The sequence below is a fragment of the Strix aluco genome, chromosome 5 (assembly GCF_031877795.1).
Source record: "Strix aluco isolate bStrAlu1 chromosome 5, bStrAlu1.hap1, whole genome shotgun sequence".
NCBI lineage: Eukaryota > Metazoa > Chordata > Aves > Strigiformes > Strigidae > Strix > Strix aluco.
In genome coordinates this window covers 10,756,899-10,784,056 of record NC_133935.1, presented here as the reverse complement: position 1 = coordinate 10,784,056, position 27,158 = coordinate 10,756,899, and the positions used below count along the sequence as shown (strand labels likewise).

Sequence of the window (27,158 nt, the reverse complement as noted above, 5' to 3'; positions counted from 1 at the left end):
AACAAATGTTAATGATAACAAGCACAGCAGTTACCTCAGTCCCCTATCCATGCCCATCTAAAAGAAGAAAACATCTTCTGTCATAACAGTTCAGTGTCCTTGGTTTTGTACTGTCAACAGCTTCAGAGAGAGGGATAAATGAACAGAGCCCCATCAGGATATCCTGTCATTCAGTTAGGAAGGGTTTATTCAGCTTTGCAGCAAAAACTTTCAGCAAATACCCTGCTTTTTCAAATTTTTCCTGCCTGCAGGCAAGCTCCTCATGCTGTATCCTTCACTCATTTTCCTTCAGAAAGACAAGAGTCCTGTTAAACTATTTGCCTAAGGATGCAGAAGAAATAGCACGTCTAACAAACAATCACTTTATGTCAGAATTTTAGTTCTCATGTCTGAAGGTCTCTGAAGGAAAAAAATCAAATTCTTCACAATGGAAAAAAATCCAGTTGTATTATTCTTTTTGGCTTTTCTGTCTGCAGTGAAACTGTGTTTGACATCACAAGTCCCAGATGAGGTAAGAAGCAGCTTTTTATTTAAGTAATGAATTATTATATGTCTGTATTACACTATAGGGGTGGGAGTTGTTTCACTGTTATGGAGAGAATTGTTACCAGATACTGTATCTTATAGAAGAAAAACCCACTTTAACAGTCACTGATGCATATGACATTGAATTGTAGACTAAGAGATCTGTAATTCAGTCCTCTGAAATAACAGAAATGCATCTGTTCATTCCACATGAGAATTTGGCTCAAAGGATATGTCATGAGTACACTGAAAAAGTCTCTAAAAAATGGCAAATGTGGCAAAACACTGTAGCTGACATTCATTAAAAACCACAAAAGAAAACCGTTAGAATTTCTGACAAGTCAGAAGATGAAAGCAGAAATTTTTTCACAGTGAAAACTATTCACTCTACTAAGCACCAGGAGGAAAAGCTATTTCAGATAGGTGGGAAAAAAATTCTAAGGAATTGAGCTATTGGAAGTAATTATACAAAGTTATAAATTTATAAGTAAAAGATTTGTAGACTTTTGGGGAAGTGGTGGATTTGTCATATACAAATCCTGTGGATCTGTGGAATTTCACAAAATCTGTTTTCACCACCTTTGTAGAGAGGCAGAAAGTGTTGGGTTACAAATCTGAGCCAGGAGTTCAACAGGGAGACATTCACTCGTCTAAACTGTCTCACAACATGAGACTTTAAATTACTGCATTCTGGAGAAAAAACACTGGTAGAAGAGGAAACAAAAGGACGGGGAGAAATTGGGAGGGAGGGGGAGGGGGGAGGAAAGCCACTCAGGTTATTTTTTTTTTTGTTGTTTGCTTGTTTGGATTTTTTACATGGAAAAGTACTTTGCAAAGTACAAACAAGTACTGGGAAATGTGTTAAACTTATTCTGTCTCTAAAAAAAGAGCCACTAACAAATCACCTTTCTTCCATTTTCCCTGACAGCAAAAAGGGAAAATGAGGAAACGTGAGAAAGTGGAAATAACCCCACCATTCCAAAACAAATCCTGTTTTACATCTGGTAGTAGGGAAAGGGTATACCTTATTTTTATTTAGATTTTGCCTTTTCAAAATCTCTTTGAATTTTCTTGTTTCAAAAATGAAATTTTGTGGGGTGCCTTTTCAATAACAACTTCTGCAATTAGATAATTTTGGCCCCTCCTACCAACAGCATTTTTACTTCTGAACCTGAATATCCTACAAGTCCAGCAGTTTATCCAGGCTCAGACTCTTAATGGCTTACACCAAGCACCTGCGAGGAGCAGGACTTTGGTAGCATACATAGTTAAAGACTCATAAAAATCAGCCAACACTCTAAGTTTATGATTCTTCAACGCTAACAGTACTGATTTGACTCCCTGGAAATGCTCACTGGAGTTACGGTGCTCAGACTGCACATTTGTGCTGTGCTGGTTCTTGCTCTGTTGCTATGAGTCGTGTCTCATTAAGGATGGGCTGTTAAGGTGGCTGCACTGGTGCTGAGCACCAGGGTTTTGAAAGGCTTGAAGTGTTCAAGCCCCCTCATGTTGGTGCCTCATGAGGTGACTTTGGGTGGGAAGCAAGGTGCAGAGATGCTCTGGTTTGAGTTTGTGGGAGTCACCTTAGACCAGAAGCCCAAAGAGATGTGTCAGTCCAGTGCCTCACCAGCACCGGGCTCTGTCAAGAGGGGAGGGAGGCTGCTCGGTCCTCCCGGCATGGCACTGCTCGACACTGCTGTGCCAAGTGTCTCATCAAGCTGCATCCGCTTTATACCCACACCTGGAAAAAGGTTTCATTTTATTTCAAAGATGCCTGAAATGCATCTCTGCAACAGTAAGAGATTTCGTTATCCATATACTTGAACACCACCCAAATCAGATTTCAACAGTATATTTATAAAGACTAAAATTTGACAAGTAAATAGTTGTTGAAATATACTTATAACTGGGTGATGACTATCAAATGGGGTCCCTCGGAGCTGATGAAACTTAATCTCCTTATCAGTGTCTGTGACACATCCGCACAATCTTCACTACTGAAACGTGCTGCTATGACATTGAAGGAAGGATAACTAACAAGGGGAGAAACTGCTGGGGTGAGAACTTCATCCAGGACCACCAGGCTGTGGCACATGTAGAAACCCTGCCTAAGGTGCCAATGTACCTGCCCAGGCCAACCGTGACCTTCTGCAAAGAGGCTGCAGCATCTCACATGTGCTCAGAAGGTCTGGTACTACCTGGACAGCACAGGGTTGCATTTGCACGTATGCTGTTTGGGAATCCCTGGAGAGAAATACGGGGGGATATCCATTGAGCAACACATGACAGCACTGCAATGGGCTCCATCCTTGGAAGTGGTGGCCTGAAATACACCCTGCATAGCAAATGACCTGAAGCTCCTGCTGTGATGCTGCTGCACAAAGGGTTAATGGTCGATTTGCCAAGGCAGGGTCAGAGAAGACCTTGCAGGGGGATCGCACAGGTCTCATTCATGCACACAGGAGCTGCCCAGACAGTCTGGGTCTGACACTGCCTGTCAGTGTGGGCTACTGGCAACTGGACAGGCTCTGGAGGAGAGCTGGGGGATGACTCAAGAATTGGCAAACGGGAGTCATAGCAGGGAATTCAAGAAATTTTATTTATTTAGGTGCATAAAGAAAATGTACTTTGATCTCAGACTATAAGTGTTCATAGGAAGGAAGTAGTAAACACTGTAACAGAACAGATTCCTAACTGCCGTGCAAGCTACAGAACAACGGCTGGAGACTGAAGCAAAACCGTCACAAATTACAACAGGAGCAACATACCATGGTTTGTTTCTCCACAACTGACCATTTCCAAATCAAATTAATGCTTTGTAAAAGATCTTGTTCAAACTAAGTTTCATTCAAGAAACTCCATTATCCTGTATTGTGCTCCTCTGTTATAATTGTCCTCCTGGCTTTATAATCTGGGAAACTACTTAAAAAGTCTACAGACAACTACTGACACATATAGATAATTTTAAATAGATGATGCTGCTACAGCTGGCCCCTACACACATGCACACGTGCATGCATGCACATACAGAGGGGGCAGGTACAGTTTTTCAAGACAAACATTAAGCATTTCCTCACATTGGTCTGGTCATGATTCAGAGGTTGCCTTAATTGACTGCTTAATTGAAATCCCATTCAGAGAGTTAATTTCAATTCTATTGTGTCAGATAGGAAGTCTCTCATGGTCAATATTGCTTGAGTGAGTTAAGACCACCTAAATGGGTCCATACTTAGAGAACAGTGGATAAATGTTTATCTTGGAATAGAAAATGGAGCACTTCACAGTACTTCCTCTCCAAGAATGATGATTTCATTTATTACTTTTTGTTGTTTTTTAAAGATCATATTTTGCATTAGATCATTTCTCACTGTTTGTGAATTATGAACTTGCTTTTACAAATACTCACCAGGAAAAAAGGGTTCAGCAAAGACTTTCTGCTTTAAAATAGGTTGAGTGCTTTAGCAGTAGGAAACAGAGAGTTTTGGGTATATAGACGTTTTCAAATCTATGATTTCTACAACCACAACATACAACACCACCTCTGTGACAATACACTAAGCCTTTTCTCCTTTTGGCCACCTTCTCAAGTCATTTGTCAGATTTGTGTTCTTGAAACTGGGACCTCCACAGCAAGGGGCATTAGCCCTTGGCATTTGGGCTAGAGGACTACGCCATGTTTCCCAAGCTGGGCTGGTTCCTTCTGTGGCTCAGTCTAAATAAAAAAAGAGGAGGCTGCTCTTCTCAGTGTGCTCTGGTGGAGTCAGGCCCATAACTTCTACCAGATTTGAATGCACAGCTAGACATCATTCATGTACTCCAATTTGAAAATACCAGCCACAGTCCTTTAGTTCAATACGGTGGCACTGATAGTATGAAACCCACTTTTGAGAGGAAGAAAGGCTTGTGCTGTGCTCTATGTGCACAGAGCCATGAGCAACTTCCCCCACACCTTACGTTTAGTTTTGCCATTGAATGGAGAAGGCACTCGATGGCACTTGTCTTTCTCCATCCTGCTTTGGGTTTGTGAGGCAACTTCAGAACTAATGCTTCGTAGGCTGATGCTGTCTCGGTAACCCAGCTTTTATGTCTGCTGGACTTAGCATTTGTTGACAAAGTATTCTTAGGAGAAATATGACACTTAGAAAGGTCTATCCTGCTGTGGTTGGACATATTTTGTGCAGACTACTGCAAAGCCCTAATATGTGGCCTACTACCTAGTTTAGCTCCAGTCCAGGGAGCTCCTTCTGAACAGGACAGTGCTTGTGGCTGTGAGAACAAAACCGAGTTAAATTTGTCATTTTTCAGCAATGCCGCTGGGGGCAGAGTTAAATCAACTCAGAGAACTTTTTCCGTGTCTTTAATTAATCTTCTCCTATTACAGGTGAAGAAGCAATGTGATCAAAAGCTGCTCATTCGAATGAAAACTGAATGTGTACCTTGCTCTTTAAACCTTGAAACCCAGTGCCCTGCTGGTTACACCAAAATTACCAATGGCACTGGAATACCAGACTGCAGGTATCTCTTCTGTCAGAGCTTTTCTCTGTGAATATTGTTCTCCATGAATTAGAAAATGTTAATTCGTATTACAAATTCTCTAGCCTGTGCAATTTTCTTAAGAAACATTTACCATTGGCTGCACTCCAAGAACTCAAGCTTCACTCAGAGTGCTTCAAGCCTAAAGTTAATCAGCAAATGGTTTAAGAGGAAAATAAACATTGCTATCAATAGCTTATCAGATTTTCTTTTGAGTGATATCATAAAATCACTTCCTTGTTTATTCTGCATACTTTATATAAATTATATATAAATATTATATTATTATCATACAAACGATATTTATATATCATTCATATCATATATTATCATATAAATAACAGAATTTTCAAACTGCCAGATTGGGGAGGTATGGGGGGTGAAGGGTAGGAAGAAATATCTCAAAACAAATTTGAAATCTTGCCTTTCAGATAGAAAAAAAAAAAGAAAAGCAGTATTTTAGGGAAAATGTAAATATTTTAATCTTACTTAGCATTTAAAGAACCTTGGTATTAGATAATTTTTAAAATACTTCTTCAAATCAAAACTTAGCGAAAACTGCTGTGGTTTAGGTTAAAGAAATGAAAAACAAAAAAAAAAAAGATAGATATACTATGCAAAAGAAACAGCTCCAAGGATCTTTTCAGACCTTGATGTGCAATGTATGTTTTAATGAAGAAAAAAGGCAGATCAATACAACTAAGCTTAAAGTGCTCGTCTGACACTGAAAGGAGAAGAGGAGGTTAAGAATTTCATTTTTCCCACAGGAGGCTTTTGAGTACTTTAAAGCAGCTTTAACTTCTTTTCCTCAGATATTATCTAGAAATTAAAACACACGTACTGTCTTTTCCGGGATGTCGACATCACTGTATGAAGGAATTTGAACAACCTGAGTGCTGCCAGGGACACTGGGGCCCAGACTGCATGGGTAAGCTCTTTTTTTTTTTTATAGAATTTGAGTAGAAGTAAAACAGTGATTTTTCTTATTTTCAGAAACTATTGCCATGAGAAGTTTGCTCCTCAGAGCTTACTACTATAGGAGTAGAAATAAACAACAGTTTTCAGGCAAAACTTAGAAGATTTGGAGAAAAACACATATTCAAAGCTTCATTTAAAAAAAAAAATATCATAGAAAAAACTCAGGGAACCCCCTTGGGTTTGAGATTTTCAAAAAAATAATTTCAGTCAATACCTGCAAAATGACTTTTCACTTGGGAGGATCTCCACAACAGATTTTAAAAATTAAAATTTTCAAACCGTGAGTTTAAGTTTCAGTTTAGGTCAAAAATACCCTCATATGAATCTGTCATATTTCCAAATCTCTTTAATTCTTTACTTTTTGATGCAAGGAGCATCTTTCCTTTCAGCTCAATTTGAAACAGTTTTTCTCTCCAAGTTTTTTGAACCTCCAATGAATGCTAAAGGCCTCTCCTACTGTTGCCCCTTCCTCAGGAAAAGCCTTTCAGCATCTCCACAAATGTATCAAATCTCAGGCGACGGAGGTGGGCATCAAGACCCGTAGAGGAAGTTTCCCTGCCCAGACAGAGCATTTCCTTCTTTAGTTAAGGGGATCAAGGTCTGGTTCAATGTCTGTGAAGCCCTTTTCTCCACAAAATAGATTAAAAAGTTATTTTAGCATGGTCCAGCTATGATTTAAATACCAGTCATTTATCTACTCAAGCAAAATAGTCAAATCCAACTTACAGCTACTTCTATAGAAAAGATAGGCAAATAGCATTCAGTCCTGTCTTCTTCTGAAGATAACCACTTGTGTGGTGATTTACTATTTTTCCACCAAATGCAGCCTAAGTGCCTGGTAGGAGGAAGGCAACACTACATATGATTGTCATCCCAGACTTCAGGGTGCTCTGGGAGGCAACACAAGGGGCATGGGTGTTTCTAGAGAGGGGCAGAGCTCACTGCCCCCAAGCCTGCATGCACCACTGCGGGCAGGAGGCTGCAGAGGCAAGGAAGCCCTCTCTTCCTTTGGACAAACTTCCTGGCCCCAAAAAGCAAAGAATCAAGGTCTCAGCATTGTTTCTGCTGTCATTTGGAGGAAGAAAATATCCCTTTGCATTATCTCAATCTCTAAGAGCATACAGCATGCCTTGAAATATTCAGAGGAAAGCTGGTCTTTCCTGAGGCCAGAGAAAAATCCCTGACTAGGGGTTTTACTTCACATTTAACATCTGATGGCAATGACACAATTAGGTCTTAAATAGCACTCTGACTTCCTTAAATGATAGCACACACTGAAACACACAGTGTGAATGAAAGATGTTTTGTTGCCTTCCCTCGACACAAAGTGCCCCAAGCCAACCAGCTGCACACTCATCCCTCTGTAAAAAAAGGTGTCAAGGAAAAAGGGAAAAGTACTGAGGAGGAAAGGTCCAGGAGAAAAAAGCACAGTCTTTTAACACTGTCAGTATCATCTAGCCAGAGATACCACATGGGCTTCAGCAGGAGATACTCCCTACCCCAGCTCAGGTTCCCACTGTGGGCAAATATTTGCATGGCTCCAAAGAAAAGCCTGGGTACCAACTGAAAGGTGCATGGTATGAGCAACTGAGTAGAAAGCACTGTAAGAATAAAAAAAAAAAAAAATTAAAAAAGTGAGAAGGAAAAAGAAAAAGTCCAAGAGGAAAGATAATAAACCTAATGGTATCAAATTATATGGTCAAAAATATACCTTTACAAGTTCTACCCACTGCTTCAGCCCGCAGGGAGACAGGTGAAGAGAAGTAATCCAAGAAGTTGCATTGGAAAACACTTGAGAAATGTTGAATTAAACTCTATGAGGCAAAAAAGTGAATAGATTTAAGCTCTTTTGGCCTAGATACAAAGATTTGGCCTTCATACTCTGACAGCTGTAAAAGCTAATCAGAAGCATCTCTTTCTTATTACTTTTCGAAAAACATTCTCAACAAAAGCAAAGGTCTCACTTCCCAGCACTGGGCTGGCGGCAGGTGACTGTGCCAGCACTGCTCCAGTGCCCTGGAGCTGCCACCTGCAGCCCCGCCAGCTGGGGCAAGCACGTCATCTGCCTGACCAAACCCATACAACAATATGGCAATTCGCTAAACTTCTGATAAAGCTGTCCCTTGGTGGTGGTATCAAAACAAGAGACAAGAGGTAGTGAAGACAAGGGAAAATGTAATGAATACCAACTGCAAAAAACCTGTTTTGTCAGCAATTTTAGAGTATCCTTTCCTAGAAATTATACTATAAACTTTGAGTTTTCTCTATCTTTGTACATTCAATAAAAGCATCAGCACAGGTAAAATTGTTTCCATTCTGAGCAAACATTAAACAGTTTGCACCTGTGTCAGTCCTAAAGATGAGATTTGGCTATCACATTGTAGCCAGAAAACAAAATTCACTAAAAGTCACTTTAAAGATTAGAGTATATATATTTATTACTTTACTTCATTTCTGGTTATTTCATCTCAATTCTTAATAAATCTTTTTATTTCAGCACACATGAGATAAACTGCACTAAACTTTTCATCTTTAAATTTATTGGTTTTTCACAAGAAGCTTGCTCAGATCCAACAGACCTCACATTAAGGAATAAATTAAGAAATATTAATGGATTGGTATAAAGCCAAAGCCTTCACTAATATTAGGTGTACACATATACACATTCACTTATTTGCTCATACTCTGTCCAAATCAAATTCATTTTCATGAAAACTTCCGCATCACTTAAACACTCTAAATCAGGATTAAGTTACTCAATGGGAGCATAAATCCAGTGCTGCCCATCTCCACCCACACAGAAAAAACTGAGACTCCTTATAAGCAATAAATCTACCCGTAAGGTAAAGCAGAGAACTTGTGAGGGCAGTAGGAGTTTGATACATGTAGATCCCACCTGCATCAGGATTATGCTACCTAGTGGGAATTATGGAAAGGAAGGGATTATGGAAGGGAGTTAATAAATCATTTCCACAGAGAGACTGCACAACTATAAAAAATAAAGATATCCCTACAGGGGGAAAAAACCTGACAGAATAATCTGACTAAAAATTAATGTAATACGCATGTCTTACAGGCAGCCTTTCAGTAAAAATTTGAATATTGAAAAATTTCAGTCAAAAATTAAACTGCTTTGATTTGGAAATACAGTCATTGTTCCTTACCCTCTCCTGCTGGCTGGGATTTTTGGTCAGACTCTGTCTCACCTGATATACCACTGCCTGTAATCGTGGTATTAGCGCCAGAGGGTCTGAAGATCATAGCACATCTGTGGCACACAAGTTTTACTAGTAACCACAGCACATTGGACAGAAGTGGGTTATGTGATACTCAAACCTCCTTTCCAAGATCATTTGAATCAAATATCACAGTTTTATGGGAGGTAGCGGGGAAAAGGAAAAACTTTTCACATAAAGAAAATGCAGTTTATAGGGAAAAGAAAAAGGCTTATTTAAACTCAACTATAATTCTGACAGCAAATTTTCAATCAGAGTTGTATTAACATACAGAAGAAGTGGTCGGGCAAACTCCACTAGTATCAAAAAAGGTAACAGTTTACAATGTCTGCGGATAGAGGTGGATCAGCAGGAACAAAATCACTACAGTACTTTAGAATAAGAAAACTATTTTTTGTGCAATCCTTTGATTACAGTCACTAGCTTAAAGTTCCCAGACTAGAGAGGGTGATGGTCTCCGCTGAAGCTGAGATTCTAGTGAAGAGATTCAGGCAGCTGCAGAACAGCAGCCATTACTTGAGGTCCCTGTCTGGCCCAAAACCCTACAGCTTCCAAGGTTGTCACCCCTAATGTGCAAGGGGAGCATAAGGGTTAGAGCAACCCAACTGATGGTTTAAACATTGTCATTTGTAGCATGTCCGGGAGGAGCTGCGTCACCATGCAACAGGAGAGGACGCTGCTCCCAGGGTATAACTGGGGATGGAGTGTGCACTTGTCAGGTACGTCCCTTCTTTTAAATAAAAAATATAACAACAGCACATAAGCTCTCCTAAGAAACAATGCATGTTACATTGTGTAAATACATTAAAGGCAAATATTTCAGAAACAGCAGAGGTTATCTGCTTGAAGTTCGCTTTTTGCTTGGATTGCAGTAATCTTCACACTATTATTTCTACAGACTTGAGCATGTTCTGGTGAAATTATTAAAAAGTTCTTCCGTTTGCCTTCCTGAAACAGGTGGTTTGAGTTCCTCTATTTTTTTAGAGTGTGATTTTTTGGAGTGTGATTTATGACTTTTTGCCTGAATTAGAAAGTACTTCTACTTGGGACTACACTCTCAATATAATGTTCCTTTGTTGAGAGTGCAATGTGCAGTGCTTAATAACTTCAGCCAAAAAGATTTTTCAAAAAAAAAACCTCGAATCTTTTCTACCTCCCCCTCTACTGGTTACTCTTCCCATTACATCAAAAGCACATCTGGGGACGTGTAAAAAAGACAGAGTGAGAAGCAGTCGGAAAATACAGCCTAACAATTGTAAGAATGATTTCAGCATTAGGCCTGATTTCTGTTTTTTATTGTTAACTTGATATTCAGAACAACTGATTTGAAGTGTAAATCTAAAAATTATTTTTTAAAAAAGGCAGAAAGAGAGGAAAAAATAATTCAAAAGACAATGTTTTCTAGATTACAGTAGTCATTTCTGACTTGCTGATTGAACCTTTTGTGTTGTTTTCTTTTGGTAGCTAAAGATGCTGTTTACAGGCTGCTAAACATGTATCTATCTGTATAGAGATAGATGAGAAACTTAAGTTTTGATTTCCATTCTGTAATTCACAGAAAGGGTTTGGTGGGACAGCCTGTGAAAAATGTGCTGAAGAGAATTTATTTGGTCCTCGCTGCACATCAGGTAAGTTTCTTTACTGAAGTGGGGAAGAGAAGGTGAGTGAAAGCTGTATTCAGACACTAAGAAATTATAGAGAAATAGGTAGAGGGTCTAAGTGTTTCCCATCAAGAGCTGCTGTCTGCTTCAGGGAAGACAATTGGAAAAGAAAATAGGCAGTTACTCAATTCCTCATTCACAGTGGGGCTGGATTCACCTCAGGACTGTACAGACAACACTCGCAGTGTAGTGCTACAAAAATATCTTAACCTTGTCTTGAATATCTTTGTTACAGCAAACAGTCACATAAATTAGGGATTAGAACCATCTGTGTGTTCCTGCAGGATTGCCTCCCTGTTAACCAGTTATTGTGTTATCTACTTTTCACCCTAAATTATGGATTTGCATTTAATTGATCTAACTACAGGAGGTTGTTATGGTACTTAAAATATTGGGTGGGAACATATCAAATGCATAATTTATAGTGGTTTACAGTGTTTTGGTATGGTTTTTAAATACATCCACAAACTGGGCCATCTGTATTAAGGCATGAAATACTTATGTGGTATTTAAATCAGTATATCTGACTCAAAAAAAGGCGATTCTGAGTCAAGCCAGAAGTCTTCTAGCCGAGTATCCATATTGGAGGCCAATAGTTGATATCTACGGAAAGAGTAGAAGGAGCCAGAGATTGCATTCAAATTGTAGTGTTTAAAGGCTCCTCCTGGCTCCAGCCTCCATAAATTATCTACCTTGTCTCTGAGTCGAATTTGCTTTTGCTCTCCACAGTATTCTGTGCCAGAGAGGTCCATAATTCAGTTAAAAGTGTGTAAAAGGATGGGTTTGTTTTAGTTTTGGTTTTTGGCTGGTAGATGGTTTCATTGGTTGGCCATACTTCTATTAGGAGAAGCAGGACACTGAGGGAGGGATCAGAGCTATGTGCACTTTTTAAAATGTATATGCATATATACATTTATATATGTATATATATTTTTGTATAATATTTTCCAGGTTTGCCTGTTTCTTAACGATTTGTAGTATTTTATTTACCTTCCTGATCCCTGCTAAGCATTAAACCAACAAACCAGAAAACTGCCTGAAAAATAATATTAAGAAATGTCTCTTTCTTAAGTGGTAATAGTTATTTATCTCCAAGTAAAACTATTTTTGTTCATTCGAGATCCCTCTAGTTATTTCTAAAAAGAGTCACAAATGGCCTCAATTTAAATAATCTGCGTCCGCCTTTCTACACTAATTCTACACCACTGCTGACTCAAAGGCCCTTTTTCCACCAGCTGTCCACTGGATGCCAGTGTTGATACACAGAAATGTGACTCAGCCAACATTTTCATGAAAATAGGGTACTTGAATGAATTCAATATTGTAAATGTAATTATTTTTCAAGGAGCTAATGGAGGATTCAACTGCATATTAATTTAAGCAACATTTTACACTTCAGCTTTCAGATATTTGAGCTCCTCCAAGTTTTCTAAGCACCTATAAATACTGTACATTTGTGACTAACTGCTTTTCAGCAATACCTTAGCCACTTCTGTTTTCTATATTAGGACTACTAACGTAGGTAGAACGTTACTAATTATTTAGTGCAGGTGATTTGCATGAACATGGGATATGTTTGTAAAGGGAAGAGGGTTATGCTACATCACTGCAGCTTGAACATGAAGTCACCAATATAACTCTACATCTTAGAGGTTTTTCCAAGTGTAACTGTAAAGGGCCTTTTTAAAAAGCATCATTAACCATAACTGAAACAATTATAACTATGAAGTTTTTTAAGTACACTTAAGGCTTCAAAACCCACTTATAAAAGGGTCCCATAGTTGCCTGGACTCCGAATACAGCATCTTGTGCTCATATTGTCACAAGGTTTATAATGAGAAATGACAGAATATAGGAACAGGTCCAGAAAAAAGCCTGAGACCTACACAGTGATTAATTACTCTCTTAACTAAATATATTCTGGTTAGGGGGAAAAAAAGTCACAAAATTCATCTATTCTAGAGGTGTTTGAGAGAGAGAAACATAACTGAAGCAAAAATGAGCAATCTGTTAACAGTTATAAAAATAGTCTATATTACACATTATATTCAATATTGGCTCAAGACTGTATGTCAAATTTTACCAGTTTTATGGTATTAGCAACAAGCCAGTTTGGGTGTTTATAGTGTGCATCCTGAAGATTTTCAGGCCACAGGCTATTAATAGCCAGCAAAAATCACTATGATATTTAGTGATGAAATCACTATGATATTTAGTGATGTATGCAACCATGGGTATTGATCTTCTCATTAATGGAAGCCTATAAATTCAGGAACTCGGGTCAAAGCTGTTGGCCAGGACGCTACTTGCTATGGGTAACCACTAACGATGTCTTTCTGAACACCATTATCATTCAGTAAAGCCAATCCATCTCTCCATATAGTTTGCAACTGCGTTCATGGAGTATGCAACAGTGGAATTACAGGGGATGGAAGATGTACTTGCTTGTCTGGATACAGAGGGCTCAGCTGTGATCAGCGTAAGTAGACTGTTTTCTATATAAGATATATTCAACAGCTCTGATACAGTTAGAATTAGTAAGGACAAATAGAAAATTAGTCTCAGGTTAGTCACTCTAGAGCAACCAAATAGACACCTGTGTGTGAGCTCCCATAACCATCGTCACCACTCCAATTGCTAGAAAAATTATGATAGCGATGGGATTGGTGGTCCCTAGATCAGGCATACTTTTAACTAGTATACTGCAGAACACACTGCCTCCTGTGCAGTATGCAGACACAGCTTAACCTGTCACACTCTGTCCCTCAGCGATAGCTGAATGCGAAGCCTTGCGGTGCCCTCCAAATTCCAGATGCACTGCCTCAGGCGAGGATGGAAGACAACTGCAATGCACATGTCTGCCCAACTACCGTGGGGCTGGTACACAATGTGAACGTGAGTAATTTTCATGTCTATCAAGTTCTTTGTATACAGCATCATTAGTGTTATATTTCAGATATTGAGTACGCTTTCAAACCACGTCTCGCTATCTAATTGGTTTTGGGTTCATACCCCAAAGCAGTCTCATGTGCACAATCTAGATTCCTTCAGGATGAAATTAAACCTTAAAATGTGCTTCAGAAGCACATCAGTCCAATTGCTAACAATATTCAGTCGGTGCAACCAGACTAAAGCTAGTACACCCCCTTGAAGTGTGGATACTGGGTCAATCAGTGCTTACAAATCCATTCCTATCATGTCCCTCTACTTGCTAAAGTTCAACCTCATTGTTTGCTTCCCTAAAAATCAACAACAGCAGCCAAGGGCTTATATTTATTAAATATCCATCACGCGGCGGCTCAGTTTCATCACTAAGCACAAACTCTACAGACAAGTAAAGCTCATTTTATCTTTCCTATTTTTCATGAAACAAAACTAATAGTATCTCAGCTAGAGGTAAATGTCTACCTTAACGTTGTCTTTATAGACTCCTCAACTTGCCACTGAATTCTCAAATGAGCTATATTGCAAGAGTCCAGATATTCTTTCTTCTACTTACAGTATGTCTTACAGCACTAGTTCTTCCTTTTAGAGAAATTTCACTGAAAAAGATGATTGTATCTGGTGCTGGCAGCACTATTTGGTAAATGTTGGCTTGGATCAGGCCACAGGTACAATACTTCTTATCCTGTCTGGAAATACCTACATTCAATCCTCTTGGTCCTAACTACGGTGTCATCCTCTCTGAATAGGCTTGAACACCATCCAAGAGCAAGACATCAGTAAGTCATTCCTCAGGGAATGTGACATTCTTCTAGTAGGCAGTGTAAACAAGCAAGAGACAAAGAAATTGCAGCAACCAGGAGAGAACGAGGATGCTAGTATTCCTACCCTCTCTTGGGTTTTATATTGGTGCAGTCTGTGTGGATGTTGCTCCTCTGTCCCAGTGCCTTTAGCTGCTGGGGTCATCTGTGGCTTAAGCCAGTGTCTTTTACATTTGGCTGGCTGGGAAGCAGATGACAAACAGCTCGAGCACAGCTAAGTAGGTAAGTGAGGACAGCAGCAACTGCCCCAGACTCTGCTTGGAGGTGACATTGCTTACAGTCAATTTGAGCATGTGAATATGTGCGTACATGCATGATTTCACACCAGAAGAGAAGGCTTGGAAGAGTGAAGCTGAGCACTGCCAACTCTCTCAGTCCAAGCTGAGGGGGATGAAAGGCAGAAGGAGAGGGGAAGACAGTCAGCAGCACCACCTTTTAGGTGAGTCCAGAGCCTGCCACATTCCAGCTACAATATGTTCTTGACCATATACTAAACTGGACACAAAGGTGTTAGAGGGCGTTCTCCAAGCACCGCTGGACTATGAACAAGGACAAACAGTGACATTGCCTTGAAAAAAGAGCTCATGGAAATAACTGGTGAGCTTCCAGTCCAGTCCTGAAACTACAGCAGTGTGGAAGACTCAACTAAAGCACTTGTTGGCCACTTTTCCATATAGCTGAATGGATGACATTATACTGTTTAATTACCGGAAAGAAAACAGCAAAGACCTATTGTATTGAGAAATATTTTCCAACTGATCTAACATGTGCTTAAAGCTTGTACAGACCTTGTATCACCTACCTGACCTTCTCTGGTTAAAGTCCACCAGAGAACAGGGAAATAGTTGTGATATTTTAATGAGCACATTACACGTTTTAAACTGTTTATAACTCAATTTGCCAAGTTAAGAGATCATTTCTGTTCAAAAGCAAACAGTTGGTTGCCATGTTAGTATAAACACATTCCTCCCTTCTGTCTTCATGCCGCCATGATACTTTAGACTTGGCTGTTATGAGAAGTTTAGTCTACCCAGGCTTTGTTTGGCATGGAGGTGCTCTGGCAAATCTTCATCTTCAATTTTAGAACTGTGAGCAATAATTCGTTTACTTCACTTCTTTTTTCACAAGCTATCAACCCATGCTCTGAAAAGATCTGCGATCCTAACGCCGACTGCATTTACCTCGGACCAAATCAGCACAAATGTACCTGTCAAGAAGGTTACAGAGGGGACGGTCAAGTCTGCTTACCCATAGACCCCTGCCAAGCAACATATGGAAATTGCCCTGCACAGTCTACCATTTGCATATATGATGGTCCAGGAAAGGTTAGTGTCAAACAGGTGCCCCAGACATTTCTTATGTCAACTGCCTAGGAAAGAATAATGCTTTCCCTCTGAAAAGAAGCCATGAGGGTACAGGAGCAGGCCTCAGGGAGACCAAGCTCTACTCCTAGCTTTGGCATAAGCCCTGCCAGTGACCCTTTACCTTTCTCTCTATGCATCTATGTGGTGCTTTCCCCTCTGAAAATGGGAATGGTAATAGTGTTCTTTTTCCTAGAATATTTGGGCTCAGATTTGCCTCCCCAAAATTTAGGCACTGAAATTAAGCTTCTCCCAGTTATATTTTCTCTCTCTGACCACAGGGGGCTTGTAGGACCGGTAAGCTCCTTACACAGGTACCACAGATCAATGCCTAGTGAATGTATTTAGGAAAGAAGTAATCCGGGCTTTGAGGACTAACAATGAAAGGCACCATATAAAGGCTGCATATTATTCATGCTGTCAGGAACTGGCTCAGGTTTCCATGTGTAAAACTCCTGCCACCAAGAAAGAGAGGCTTAAGAAGACCATGCTTGTTTTGCCTGCACACCCTGAAGAGTCAAAAAGGGAGTCAGTCATCCAGGGTCACCCTGCAGTTCACGTTCATATAAGTGCTGATACACCTCGTTTATTAATAATATGCATTGGCATTCATTTAGGGAAGCAGAGGACTGTGGGAACAGAGGTAAAAAATCTGACCTACCCACACAGGTTTTAAATGTTCTCTGGTCACAGAAGTGAATCTAAAGGGCTTTAGTTGAAGGCAATTTATCTGAGAGTCAGCAGTTTTCTGGAGTGGACAAAACCTAGAAGGGAATTGTATAAATATGGATAAGCTTTATACTTGCATCTGAACTCATCAGGTGATTACCTAAGGCTTTGGAAGCTCACTGTCTTTAGACTCAAGTTCCAGAAAGTATGCTGAAATCCACAATTTGTCCGTGTCTAATTTTTCTCTCCCCTCTCCTATCCTTCTGATTTAGTCCCACTGTGAATGTAAGGAGCATTACACCAACTTTGTACCTGGGAAAGGATGCAGCATGACAGACATCTGTGAAACAAACAATACCTGCCATAAAAAAGCTAAATGCTCAATGATTGCACCAGGACAGATTACGTGAGTCTTTTTGCTTATTAAAGCTTTTACCCAGTTTCTCCCTCCTCCCCCTAGTAAACAGGCTGCTAAAACAAATCCAGTGGATGAACACCTCCTGGAGTTATCATTAATAGTTTCTTTATCAAGGACAAATTACAAGATTTAATGGGGTTAAGGTCAACCAATTAGCAAAGTGTTTGCTTTCATCAGTCCAATTGCTAATACCTACTAAGTTTTATTTTTATAGCACCCAGAGGTCATTTTTACACTAATAAATAAAAAGGACCAAGACTTCTTTTCTGTTCCTCAGGGCAAGCAGCATGGTCTGGCTCACAGCTAAAGTCTCTTCTTCCAAAACAGAGTAACTGCCTCTTGGCAGAGGTCCCTGGCACACACTATCCCTTCAACTGTGCCTGGGCACTGCCTGGGAAAATGCTACTTGGTGTGGGCCAGAAACATGCCAGGCACCATGCTAAAAATTAATCGGCATTAATTATCATGGGACAGTGCTGGAGCCCTGGCTCTTTTTGATATACTAATATTAGGGAATCTGACCCCCATGCTGTGAAAGCCACACCAACCTCGGCAGATTCCTCAAAGCCTCGAGACAAGCATGTGGGAAACTGCAAAACCTCTGGCAGAGTTTGTTTTCCTGTACAGAAATTTGCTACACAGAAGTTAGGAGGAAAGTCAGTTTTAACACTTAACAAAGCTATCTTAAGCCAAACAATTTGTATTACACGTTTCTATAGCCCAGCGATGGCTACTACTAGGTTTAAAGAGGTGTCCCTGAAATGTTGGCTTTCAGGAGCTGAGAGTTTGAATGTGAAAGACAAGACAGGCCGTTAGTTGTAAATTGGGAACAAATTGTTTATCATATAGATCTATATAGACAGAAAGCATTCACTTAGGAGAGTATTCTTATTGACAGTTCTTGCTTCATCATGCAGCTTTCTCTTACAGTGTAATATCAACATCATTTTAGTGTAAGCTGTTGTGCATTTCAAACAAGTTTATCTAGAATATCCCCTAGTTCATTTCTAGAGCATAGTATACTACTCAAACTGCACTTAATATATACCTATACTATACTTCGTATAGTATACTACTATACTGCACAACATAAGTTGAAAGTTAAAATAAAATTCCATATCACATAAATCAAGACCTTTCTTTCCTAATTTGTCACTGTTTCACTGTTGCAACTCAATTTTCAACAGCTGAGGAAGTTTTGAGAATTGTAGAATGGGAAAATTAAAAATTTATGATGGGGGGGTAGGAGCAATCCAAATGCTTTGCTCATCATTCATTCTGTGACCTTTAATGGCAAAAAACAATACAGAAGGAAGGAATGGAATTCAAATCAAACTAAAACTATCTATTTGGCAAAAGAAATGAAACTATTATGAACAGTTTCCAACTCAAGAAAATCCATTTATGAAAGAGGAACTTTGCAAAGAAAAACATTGATTGGTAAATGTGGGCACAGTAAATTGTTTCTGGTAAGTGACAGACACTGTATTTTGGCTGCATCCCAGATTTGAAATGTATTTGGGAGGGCTTGTTTGAGTGAGGTTTTTTTTTAATTCTTCTAAAACACAAAACTGCAACAGAGGCCACAAACCTGCATTTCTTTTGGTTTTGGTTTTATCAAAGACAGAGTTGTGCTGTTAGCTTCCCCCGTATAGAGTCACCTCCACTTTCTCCAGAATCAAATTATTTGTACAGGAGTAAATCTCTTAGACAAAGATGTAGAAAAGACAAGCATTTAGTTTATGAACATAACAACCTCCTGGAAAATCAAAATCGTCTCTGTTTTCTGTTCCCACATAGATCTTTCCTGAGTGATTGCTGACACTTTCTATGGCATTGCTTCAGCACAGTAATTATGTTCAGCCTTGCCCAGAAGCTACAAAGCTTCAACTGGTGCAGAATTACACTGCACGTTAGACCATAACCTCTCTGGTTTCTGAGCAGAACTAGATTTCCCTTAGCTAAACTCAGTTATTTTCTTTCTTAATCTCACTCTTATTTTTACTCTGACTGTCTCTTCAGTGTAGGAATTAGTAGCTTCATAAAACAAAACTCCATTATACAAGTTTCAGGTAAAATGAAGACAGAAAGCTGAGCTCCCCTTTTCCAGCGATATACAATTCTCTTCCCCCTCCTGGGTAAACTGAAGCAGTGACAGTTTACGTCTTTTTCAGACCTGCTTATACTGTCCATGCAGCGTATCATGAAAACATCAAACAACTAAGTTTAAATAGTCTAGCAGGGTTTGTTGTAAAGCTGTTCCTTTTTAGAGGTACCCAGCCTGTACAGTACACAGTGCATTCAAAGCAAAACTTATAAAGCCATATGCAGTATTGAGTTGCAAACCAGACCCTGCAGACGAAGCTAAGACAAAACTGATCTAGTCAGTCACCCAGCTGGTCCTTCCTGAGCCTGGGCACACAGAGTAAATTACTGCATCAGAAGGGCTAAGGGGACAGACAGGTTGAAGGGTTCAATCCCATGCAATAGGTGTTAATCTGCAATTGCTAAATGCTTTCCTTTGGTAGTCAAATCCAAACTGTTACTGGACACCCACTCAGTTATAAGCAATATTGTCCTCATAAAAGAAGTTTCAGACTACATAGGTATTTCTGCAGTTCGCTGTGCCCCTGGAAATGGTAACCAAAAGAATAACTATGTTTAACCACCTGCTTCTTTAGGACCATTTGCTGAAAAAGAGAGAAGGGGTTTATTTTGAAACCTTGATCTGACATGCAATATTTCAAGGGTAGTTTCTTTTTTCAACTAAACTATTCCTCAGCTCCTTTGAAGCCTCTGTTTTTTTCTTCTCTGCTCTGAAGTGAAGGGGGCTATGTACATCAATACAGCAATATTTACCCCATCAGAAGAAAGGGGTCAGCTCCCAACCCTAAACCCTTCATCCTGGCTCCAGTCATACCCTCTGCCCAAGACATCCCCTTAAAAAGAAGAAGGCTCGCCATCCGAATCACGTCCTAAAAAACCAAGATGCTTTTTGACTACTATTTTTACCCAAGATCAGAAGGAGTCAAAGTATGAGCCTCAGACAAAATCCCAGCACCCCTCTGATTCTATATGCAGCCCCCCAGACTGCAGGGACTGTGGGGATTCTCAAATATTGCTACCACCAGAGAAACAGCTAAGGTAGAGACCATACGTGGGAAACAGGAGATGATTTGGCATCAGGTTGATACTACTGTGGGGTGTGAGTGGCAGATGTGTGTTTGCAACCACCAGCACATGCAAACGATTAGGTCATTAGTTATATAAGGAACATCTTTTGCTTGCATGGAGTAATGTTCCTTCTCTAATGATGCCTTTAGAAAAATATCCATAGAGATGAATCACTATGGATAGTGCTTATACAAATACTGAACATGCTGGAGACTTAATTAGGAAAGGCACTATTAAAAGCCAATGTTTGGTAACACATACCATATTGTTGTTCAGTCTCCTAATACAGTTAGGGTTTCTTTCTGTGCACGCTACATGTTGACAAGCACCTGTTTTAATTTTAGCACTGAAGATGAGTAAAGGACTGAGCTGACACCATCAGCCAGTCTCCCAGGAGCAGCCAAGCAGGGACTGATTTTCTGAAGACTGCAACAGAAAGAGCTAAGATTGGCAAAACCAACAGGCATTGACAGTCCCTTGCATTGATGCAGGCTTAAAGAGTCCAGATTTTTTAGAAAGTACTAACCACCTCTCCCTGTAAACAGTCAGGCTGACACAAGGTCAAGGCACATGCAGGTCCTAGTTGCTCTTTGAAACTCATACCATTTGTACCTGTCAGCACCTAATAGCAAGCATGTGTCAATCACGTCAACAACCAACAATATTTTCCCCATGTCTCTTGCAATGCTGAGGTCTTTCACAGCCATAAGACTCAGTTTTCATGAAGTGTGTTCCCTCCTCCATAGGATAGAAAGTGTCAGAGTGACACTTGGGGTTGTTCTTCCATAAACTTCCTTTAGATTTTGCCTTGGCTGCAACCTGCTACTTCAAATGCAGCTCATCCCAAGGCAGCAAGGACATTGAGCCTATCTCAAGGCATTGCCTGTCACTCTCATGGGTACCACGACCTGAGCCTGCCTTGGACATACATAGGACTGGGTCAGCTGTACCTCACTGGCACCTCTCACAGTCTGGAGTCCCCAGGGGACAGCCAGGGTGTTACAGATGGGATGCTATTTCCAGTGCAGAGACAGCAGCAGCATAAAGCATACATCTGAAAAAAAGTGAGATTTCATGCTTCAGCAGCTTCAGAAAAAAAGATGAAGTACCACTACCCAAAATGGTTGTATTACTTAAAGAGCAGGGTAACAAATAGCCACTTTACTTTGTTGAAAGGACTGACATCCCTGCCTGCCTTTTCCTACCAGTCCCATAGAGCTATCACAAGGATTGGTGAAATGCCATTGCCCCCTTCATACATAACTACCATTAATCCTGCTAGGTACCACGTAGTAAGTGGTGGCTTCATAAACTGCCTCCCCGACACAAGGGTGGCACCCCACACATTTACGCCCTAGCCTCTTGTTGCCCACAGAAAGGCAAGCTCAGTGGCTTTCTGAGCTCCACAAACCACAACATTTGGGGACCAGAGTCTGCACCGCAGCCAGGGGTGCCATGTAGCCCCCAGTCAAATTGCTCCTGCAAGACAGATGCCACTGCCTCCTAGCCCAGCTGGCAGAAGGACATCACATCAGGCAAGCAGCCACCAGGCTGCCCTACACAATGACATACATCACAGCATGCAGAAGCAAAGATTAATCTAAAATGCATTGGTGCTACCTGAAAATGCCTTCAGAGAAGCAATAGGTAACACCTGGCACAGGTTTAGCAAGAGCCTTGATGACACCATGAAGCATCAGCCCACAGCTAAAATGACGATTCCTTTACAGGTGTATGTGCCAGGGGGGCTCCGTGGGGAATGGGTTTGTGTGCTACGGAAACATTATGGAGCGTCTTCAAGACCTGAATGCAGAAGTGGGAGGACGGTGGCAAGGCAAGCTGACATCTGCCTTATCACTCATGGGTAAGTGACCACATGCAAGCAGAGTCAACTCCTGCTGGGGGGATTGATCTTGCTCTGTGTTGCCTCAATGCTCCCCACTGCAGGAAGGTGCCACTAACAGCATGACACAGCACACACGCTACTCACCACAGACTCCCTCTGATCACCTAAAGCTGCCTTTGCTCACCATGCCATGCAATCTGCAAGAATTTCCAAGCAGAAATGCTTTTCTGCAACCCCTCACACATCATTTGGTATCACCAGTGGGTTTTGTCCCTTGGTGGGATAAGTGGGATCATTCCACTTCCTCTCCCTCCCTGCCCCCATTGATTTGGATAATTGAAATTTGACCTAGAACAACACACAGAAGTCCAAAAGATTCTCAGCTGGGTCCTTCTTCCCCCATCCCCAACCATCAGCAGTGGCATTGCTCTCACCAGGAAAGAGGAGAGAGGCAAGGTGAAGAGACTGATCCCATTCATGGTCTCCATCACCCTCAGGATCCAGAGCATCTTGGCCACAGCTGTGGGGACTCCATGTTTCCAAGTTGCCCGCAGAGATGAGGTGGAGACCCTGTCAGGGCTCACAGCTTCCAGCCTTTCACAGTTATTGTAGCCACCTCACAAAGAGAACAGCATAACTGTCTTCATCATTTTCTGTTGCATGGCCACAAATGTGAGCTACGAACAAACACTGCCAGAATCAAGCTGGATCTTCAAGTTAAATTTGTAAATATGAAAAATTTCCTTCTGTTTAATATAATTACCTCAGTCCTCTGCACTGAGCCCAGCAACTAAAATAAAGATGCTGAATTCCTGACCAGAACAGAATAAGAATCCCTCATAGCTGGCCAAGGGCAAAGCCTGGCAGTGACCTTCACATTCAGCACTGAAGACCAAAATCTATTGCCTCAGCACTGAAAGCTCAGTTGCAGTTTCTCTGTGCTTTTCCTTACATGTCTGAAAAGTGCCTGACATGCTGGGTGCCACCATTTGTTAACAACAATACAGGTTTTGTGTTCTTTGGTTAAGTTTTGGACATAAATGTGCCATTTGATTTACTACCCAGAAGCTACAAAGACACGTTAACCGCACAGGTTATTTTACAGTACATTCACTCCGTATAAACGTCTTTCAAAACCTAAGAATATACAGCAGAATAGCCCACACTGTTTTGTAAAACAGCATATTAATTTTGAAATATATTTTCTGGTATGACATACCTGTATAACGACTGTAGTTTTAGCTCTGATTTTAAATCTCCAGAAAAAGAGCTGAATATTAGAATTATTTAATGCCTTCAGCTACAGAATCAGTGGTCTCCTACTGCTGTTTTGGAAACAGAAATACCATCTGGGTAGCAAATGAACTTTAATTAACTTTCAGTGCATCAGCTTTTATTACCAGCTATGTGTTTGCTGATATTTGTACTACCAGCCGGTTATCAGCAGCATATCCCTCACCCCATGAAGAATTGATTTAAAGCAGGAGGCCATCTTCCTGTAAAGACACATTTCCAAAGAAATGCTGGTTTCATGTCCACAACCCTGGTTTGCATGCCACGGAATCTAGGGTGCCAGAAGCATTCTGAATATTTTGCCTCATCCTGTGTCAAATATACAGCAGCACCTGGATTTCACATCCCATCTGCCTCTCATCTTTCAATAACTTGGATTGTAGAATCTTAAATTAACATTTAGTAATCACAGATAGTGTTCTTTCTTATTCTGCCCTTGCATACCTGGCACAGCTTACATAGTCCCTTCTGCCAATGAGCTTTTCAGTACACAATTAAACTTTTTTTTCCCCCTCTCTCCTTATAAGAAAATGTCTATGAATGGCCGCTGAGTACTCTGGGACCATTTACCGTGCTTGTACCGACAAACAAGGGGCTCAAAGGTACAAATGTAAGTAAACAACAGACAGGGTTTTAAACTGGGGGTATTTAGCTCCTTCAGAAATCTCATCTGTGTCAAAAGTGTTTTGATGCAACAGATTCAGAAGAACTTTTTGCTCTGGTACACTTCTGGATACATTTAAATCTAGGGGCCAGAGATTGTCTTTTTCCTACTTGAAAGAAAAACAAAATAATTTGGCAAGTCAGGATAGAATGCAGTCATGCTTCAAGTAAGTTTTGGATTGTCTTATGTGGCTGTGCTCAAGGTTTTTTCTCTTGGTTGAGGCAGGGCCTGAATTAAGATCTGAATTTTCAGCAGGGAGGCCTATGGGTCACCTTTTATGTAAGGGCAATTAAAAAAAAATGGATTTAAAAAAAGAAAAAAGAAAATGACCTGATACGCAAGTGGTCAACATCCAGTACCTTCCCCTGAACTCAGGACAACTCTGAAGACACTTACTACTCATGCAGGGACATAACAGTGTACTCTGACCTGAGCTGAAAGAGAGGCCTCCATTTGGTTGACCCTACAACCTCACTTCAGAAGAAAACCTATCATTTCAGAACGTAACAGCTGGAGGAAAAAAAGCATTTACCCCGAGATTATTTTTAGATTAAACCTGCATTGAAATAAATCTCTGTTCTGCTCTTCTAGATAAAGGATCTTCTGAATAATAAACAAAAAGCACAGTACTTCGTGAAACTCCATGTAATTGCTGGTCAGTTGAATACCAGTAGCTTGAATAATACTAATATAATATATACTCTGACTGGCAAATCAGGAGAGATATCACAGGGAGAAAAGGTAAGTGGCCTTCCAGCCTACCTCAGCAAGAATACTACTCTCTGTTCACTCATCAAGGAGTATAAAAGATCTTTCTGCAGTGAGACATGAGGTTGCAGATAGCTGCCGGATTATGAAAACCCACAGCTGTGGTCACGCATTACAAGGAGTTCAAGTGAAACTTGAAACCTCACCAGCATCAAAGTTCCCACTAAAAATCAGTGAAAACAAAAATTACCTTTAGAGATGCATCACCACTGAGTGACATAGCGGTCTAACACAGACCGCTTTAAAAATATTTGCTAAAATTAAATCATCTTAAATCTGCAGGATGACCAACAAAGGGGGGAGGTGCATTACAAGGGCCTAGGTGAAGTAAAAAGGGGCAGGGGGGAAACCCAGAGTTTATGCTGGAAACCTCTGTGTACTGCTCACACAGAGCAAGCACCAGCTGCACTGCAGATTCCACCTGCCACTGAGCATCAGCATCCTTTGCATGATGCAGCAAATAGAAGTCTTCAGCATAAATAAAACGCACATGGCAATTTTTTGTGAAAAATATGGAGTAAAGTGCATCACTAGTCCAGCTTATTTGATGTCAGTAAACATCAGGGCAGTCTGATCCCATAGTTTAAAAAATTTGTTTTCTACAGCTGATAAACCAGATTTTATAACCTAACATGATTGTTCTTGGTCCATTAAATGTCTCTTAATGACTCAGGCCTATATGAAGGCTGAAATCAAGTACTTCTCATGTTTTGCAGTAGATCAGTGGCATCTGAGAAGAGAGATCTATTTTATTTCTTTAATGAGTGTGCACTCCATTTGTAACAGGAAAATATCATTGTTGTCTGAGGCCTGTTAGTTTCCTACAGGCTTTAGTACAGTGCAGAATCAGCAACATTTTGTTGTTTTAAATATACATATAATATAAGGAAATGGGTTGTAGTCCCTGAAGATTATGGGAGTTGACCCTTTCAGTACAATCACATTTTAAATCATTTCCTGGCAGACATTTATTACTAGCAGTCATCAGAACCCTTTTAGGTACACTGTTCTCCCCACAGGGTCTGTCCCCGCCTCTCTTCTGAACTTTGCTGTCCTGGAACAAAATAACACAGTACTGATCCAAAGTCAAAGACAGTTTTTCCATTTCCTTGATAAGCATTGGAAGCAACCTTTAGCCTTCCCACATTTAACTGGCCCAGGTGTTGGCAATGGAAGGGGGTGTTAGACATTACTCAGTATGCATACTCACTCTGTTGTCATTCCATAATAAAGAGCTCACTATCCATTGCCTGGCTTCTTTCAGGATAATCAATTAAGAATTAGAATCCAAGGAGGAAGGAGGAAAGGAAAACTTTTGCAGGGAAATATTATTGCTTCCAATGGGATTTTGCACATTATTGACAAAGCCATGGACAATGTGGAGCCAACATTTGAAAGCAGCAAAGAGGTGAGTCTTAGGCTATATACATGCAATGTCAGACTTTCTTTTAAAATAGTTTCACATTAATTAAATGCAAAGGAGGATGACTGATGGCAGCTAGACAAACTCTACTGAGCCATTGTGTGTCAACTCAGAGAAGCAACATTTAAAGTGAAAGGTAATGACACAGTTTCAACAGCAAACAAACATTTGCTCTTATGTCAAGCTGGTCCACGGAGGATTTGGTTGTACTCTCTGCATTTGAGTGGTTCCTTGTGAAACTGGCAGTCACGATCAGTGCATCTCACAGAACAACATACTAAAAGGAGGGACATCTGGACAGATATCAGGAAAGACTCGTATTCAAAGCAGCAATCCTCCCCCCAAATGGCTAGTGTTATAAAAACTGATAATTTTGGATGCTTTGTGCTTTTTGGTGCCCTGCTTAGCATACTCCCTTGAGAGTTCACTTATTTATATGGTGTTTTTGCAAATATTTTATTTCTCTACCCCTTCTTACTGGGGATGAAGAGATAACACTTTCCCCATACACACAGTTTGTATGTTCTGTGACGACACAGGATTTCAGGACAATGACAAACTCTAACTATAAGCCAGTATAGCACCAGGACAAGGGTGCTTACCATCTCAGCCATTTCTAGACACCACCAGCTACCCAAACAATAAAGAAACCCAAATATATTCTATCTGTAATAACCAAGACTCATACAGTAATTCAAAAAGTGTCTTATAAGAATTCATATTTATTCTGTGTTCTCAGCTAAAATAAATCTTACTTTCATCTTATTTCAGGAAACCATAATGTCAGTACTTCAAGATAATGGAAGATACAGCCAATTTACATCTTTGATAGAGGTAAGGATCCA

General features: G+C 40.3%; 1 protein-coding gene across 1 annotated transcript in view; it reads left to right on the top strand.

The window, feature by feature from the left end:
• Positions 1 to 427: 427 nt before the first annotated feature.
• The window catches only part of STAB2 (stabilin 2), an 85,583-nt gene continuing 58,852 nt past the window's right edge, over positions 428 to 27,158 (top strand). The window contains exons 1-14 of the mRNA XM_074825327.1: positions 428 to 511; positions 4,907 to 5,040; positions 5,871 to 5,986; positions 9,906 to 9,991; positions 10,831 to 10,900; positions 13,317 to 13,412; positions 13,703 to 13,828; positions 15,826 to 16,022; positions 17,000 to 17,133; positions 22,050 to 22,183; positions 23,986 to 24,068; positions 24,714 to 24,863; positions 26,155 to 26,298; positions 27,085 to 27,147. Coding sequence (XP_074681428.1) covers positions 428 to 511; positions 4,907 to 5,040; positions 5,871 to 5,986; positions 9,906 to 9,991; positions 10,831 to 10,900; positions 13,317 to 13,412; positions 13,703 to 13,828; positions 15,826 to 16,022; positions 17,000 to 17,133; positions 22,050 to 22,183; positions 23,986 to 24,068; positions 24,714 to 24,863; positions 26,155 to 26,298; positions 27,085 to 27,147 — 1,617 coding nt within the window. The remainder of the gene's footprint in view (positions 512 to 4,906; positions 5,041 to 5,870; positions 5,987 to 9,905; positions 9,992 to 10,830; positions 10,901 to 13,316; positions 13,413 to 13,702; positions 13,829 to 15,825; positions 16,023 to 16,999; positions 17,134 to 22,049; positions 22,184 to 23,985; positions 24,069 to 24,713; positions 24,864 to 26,154; positions 26,299 to 27,084; positions 27,148 to 27,158) is intronic.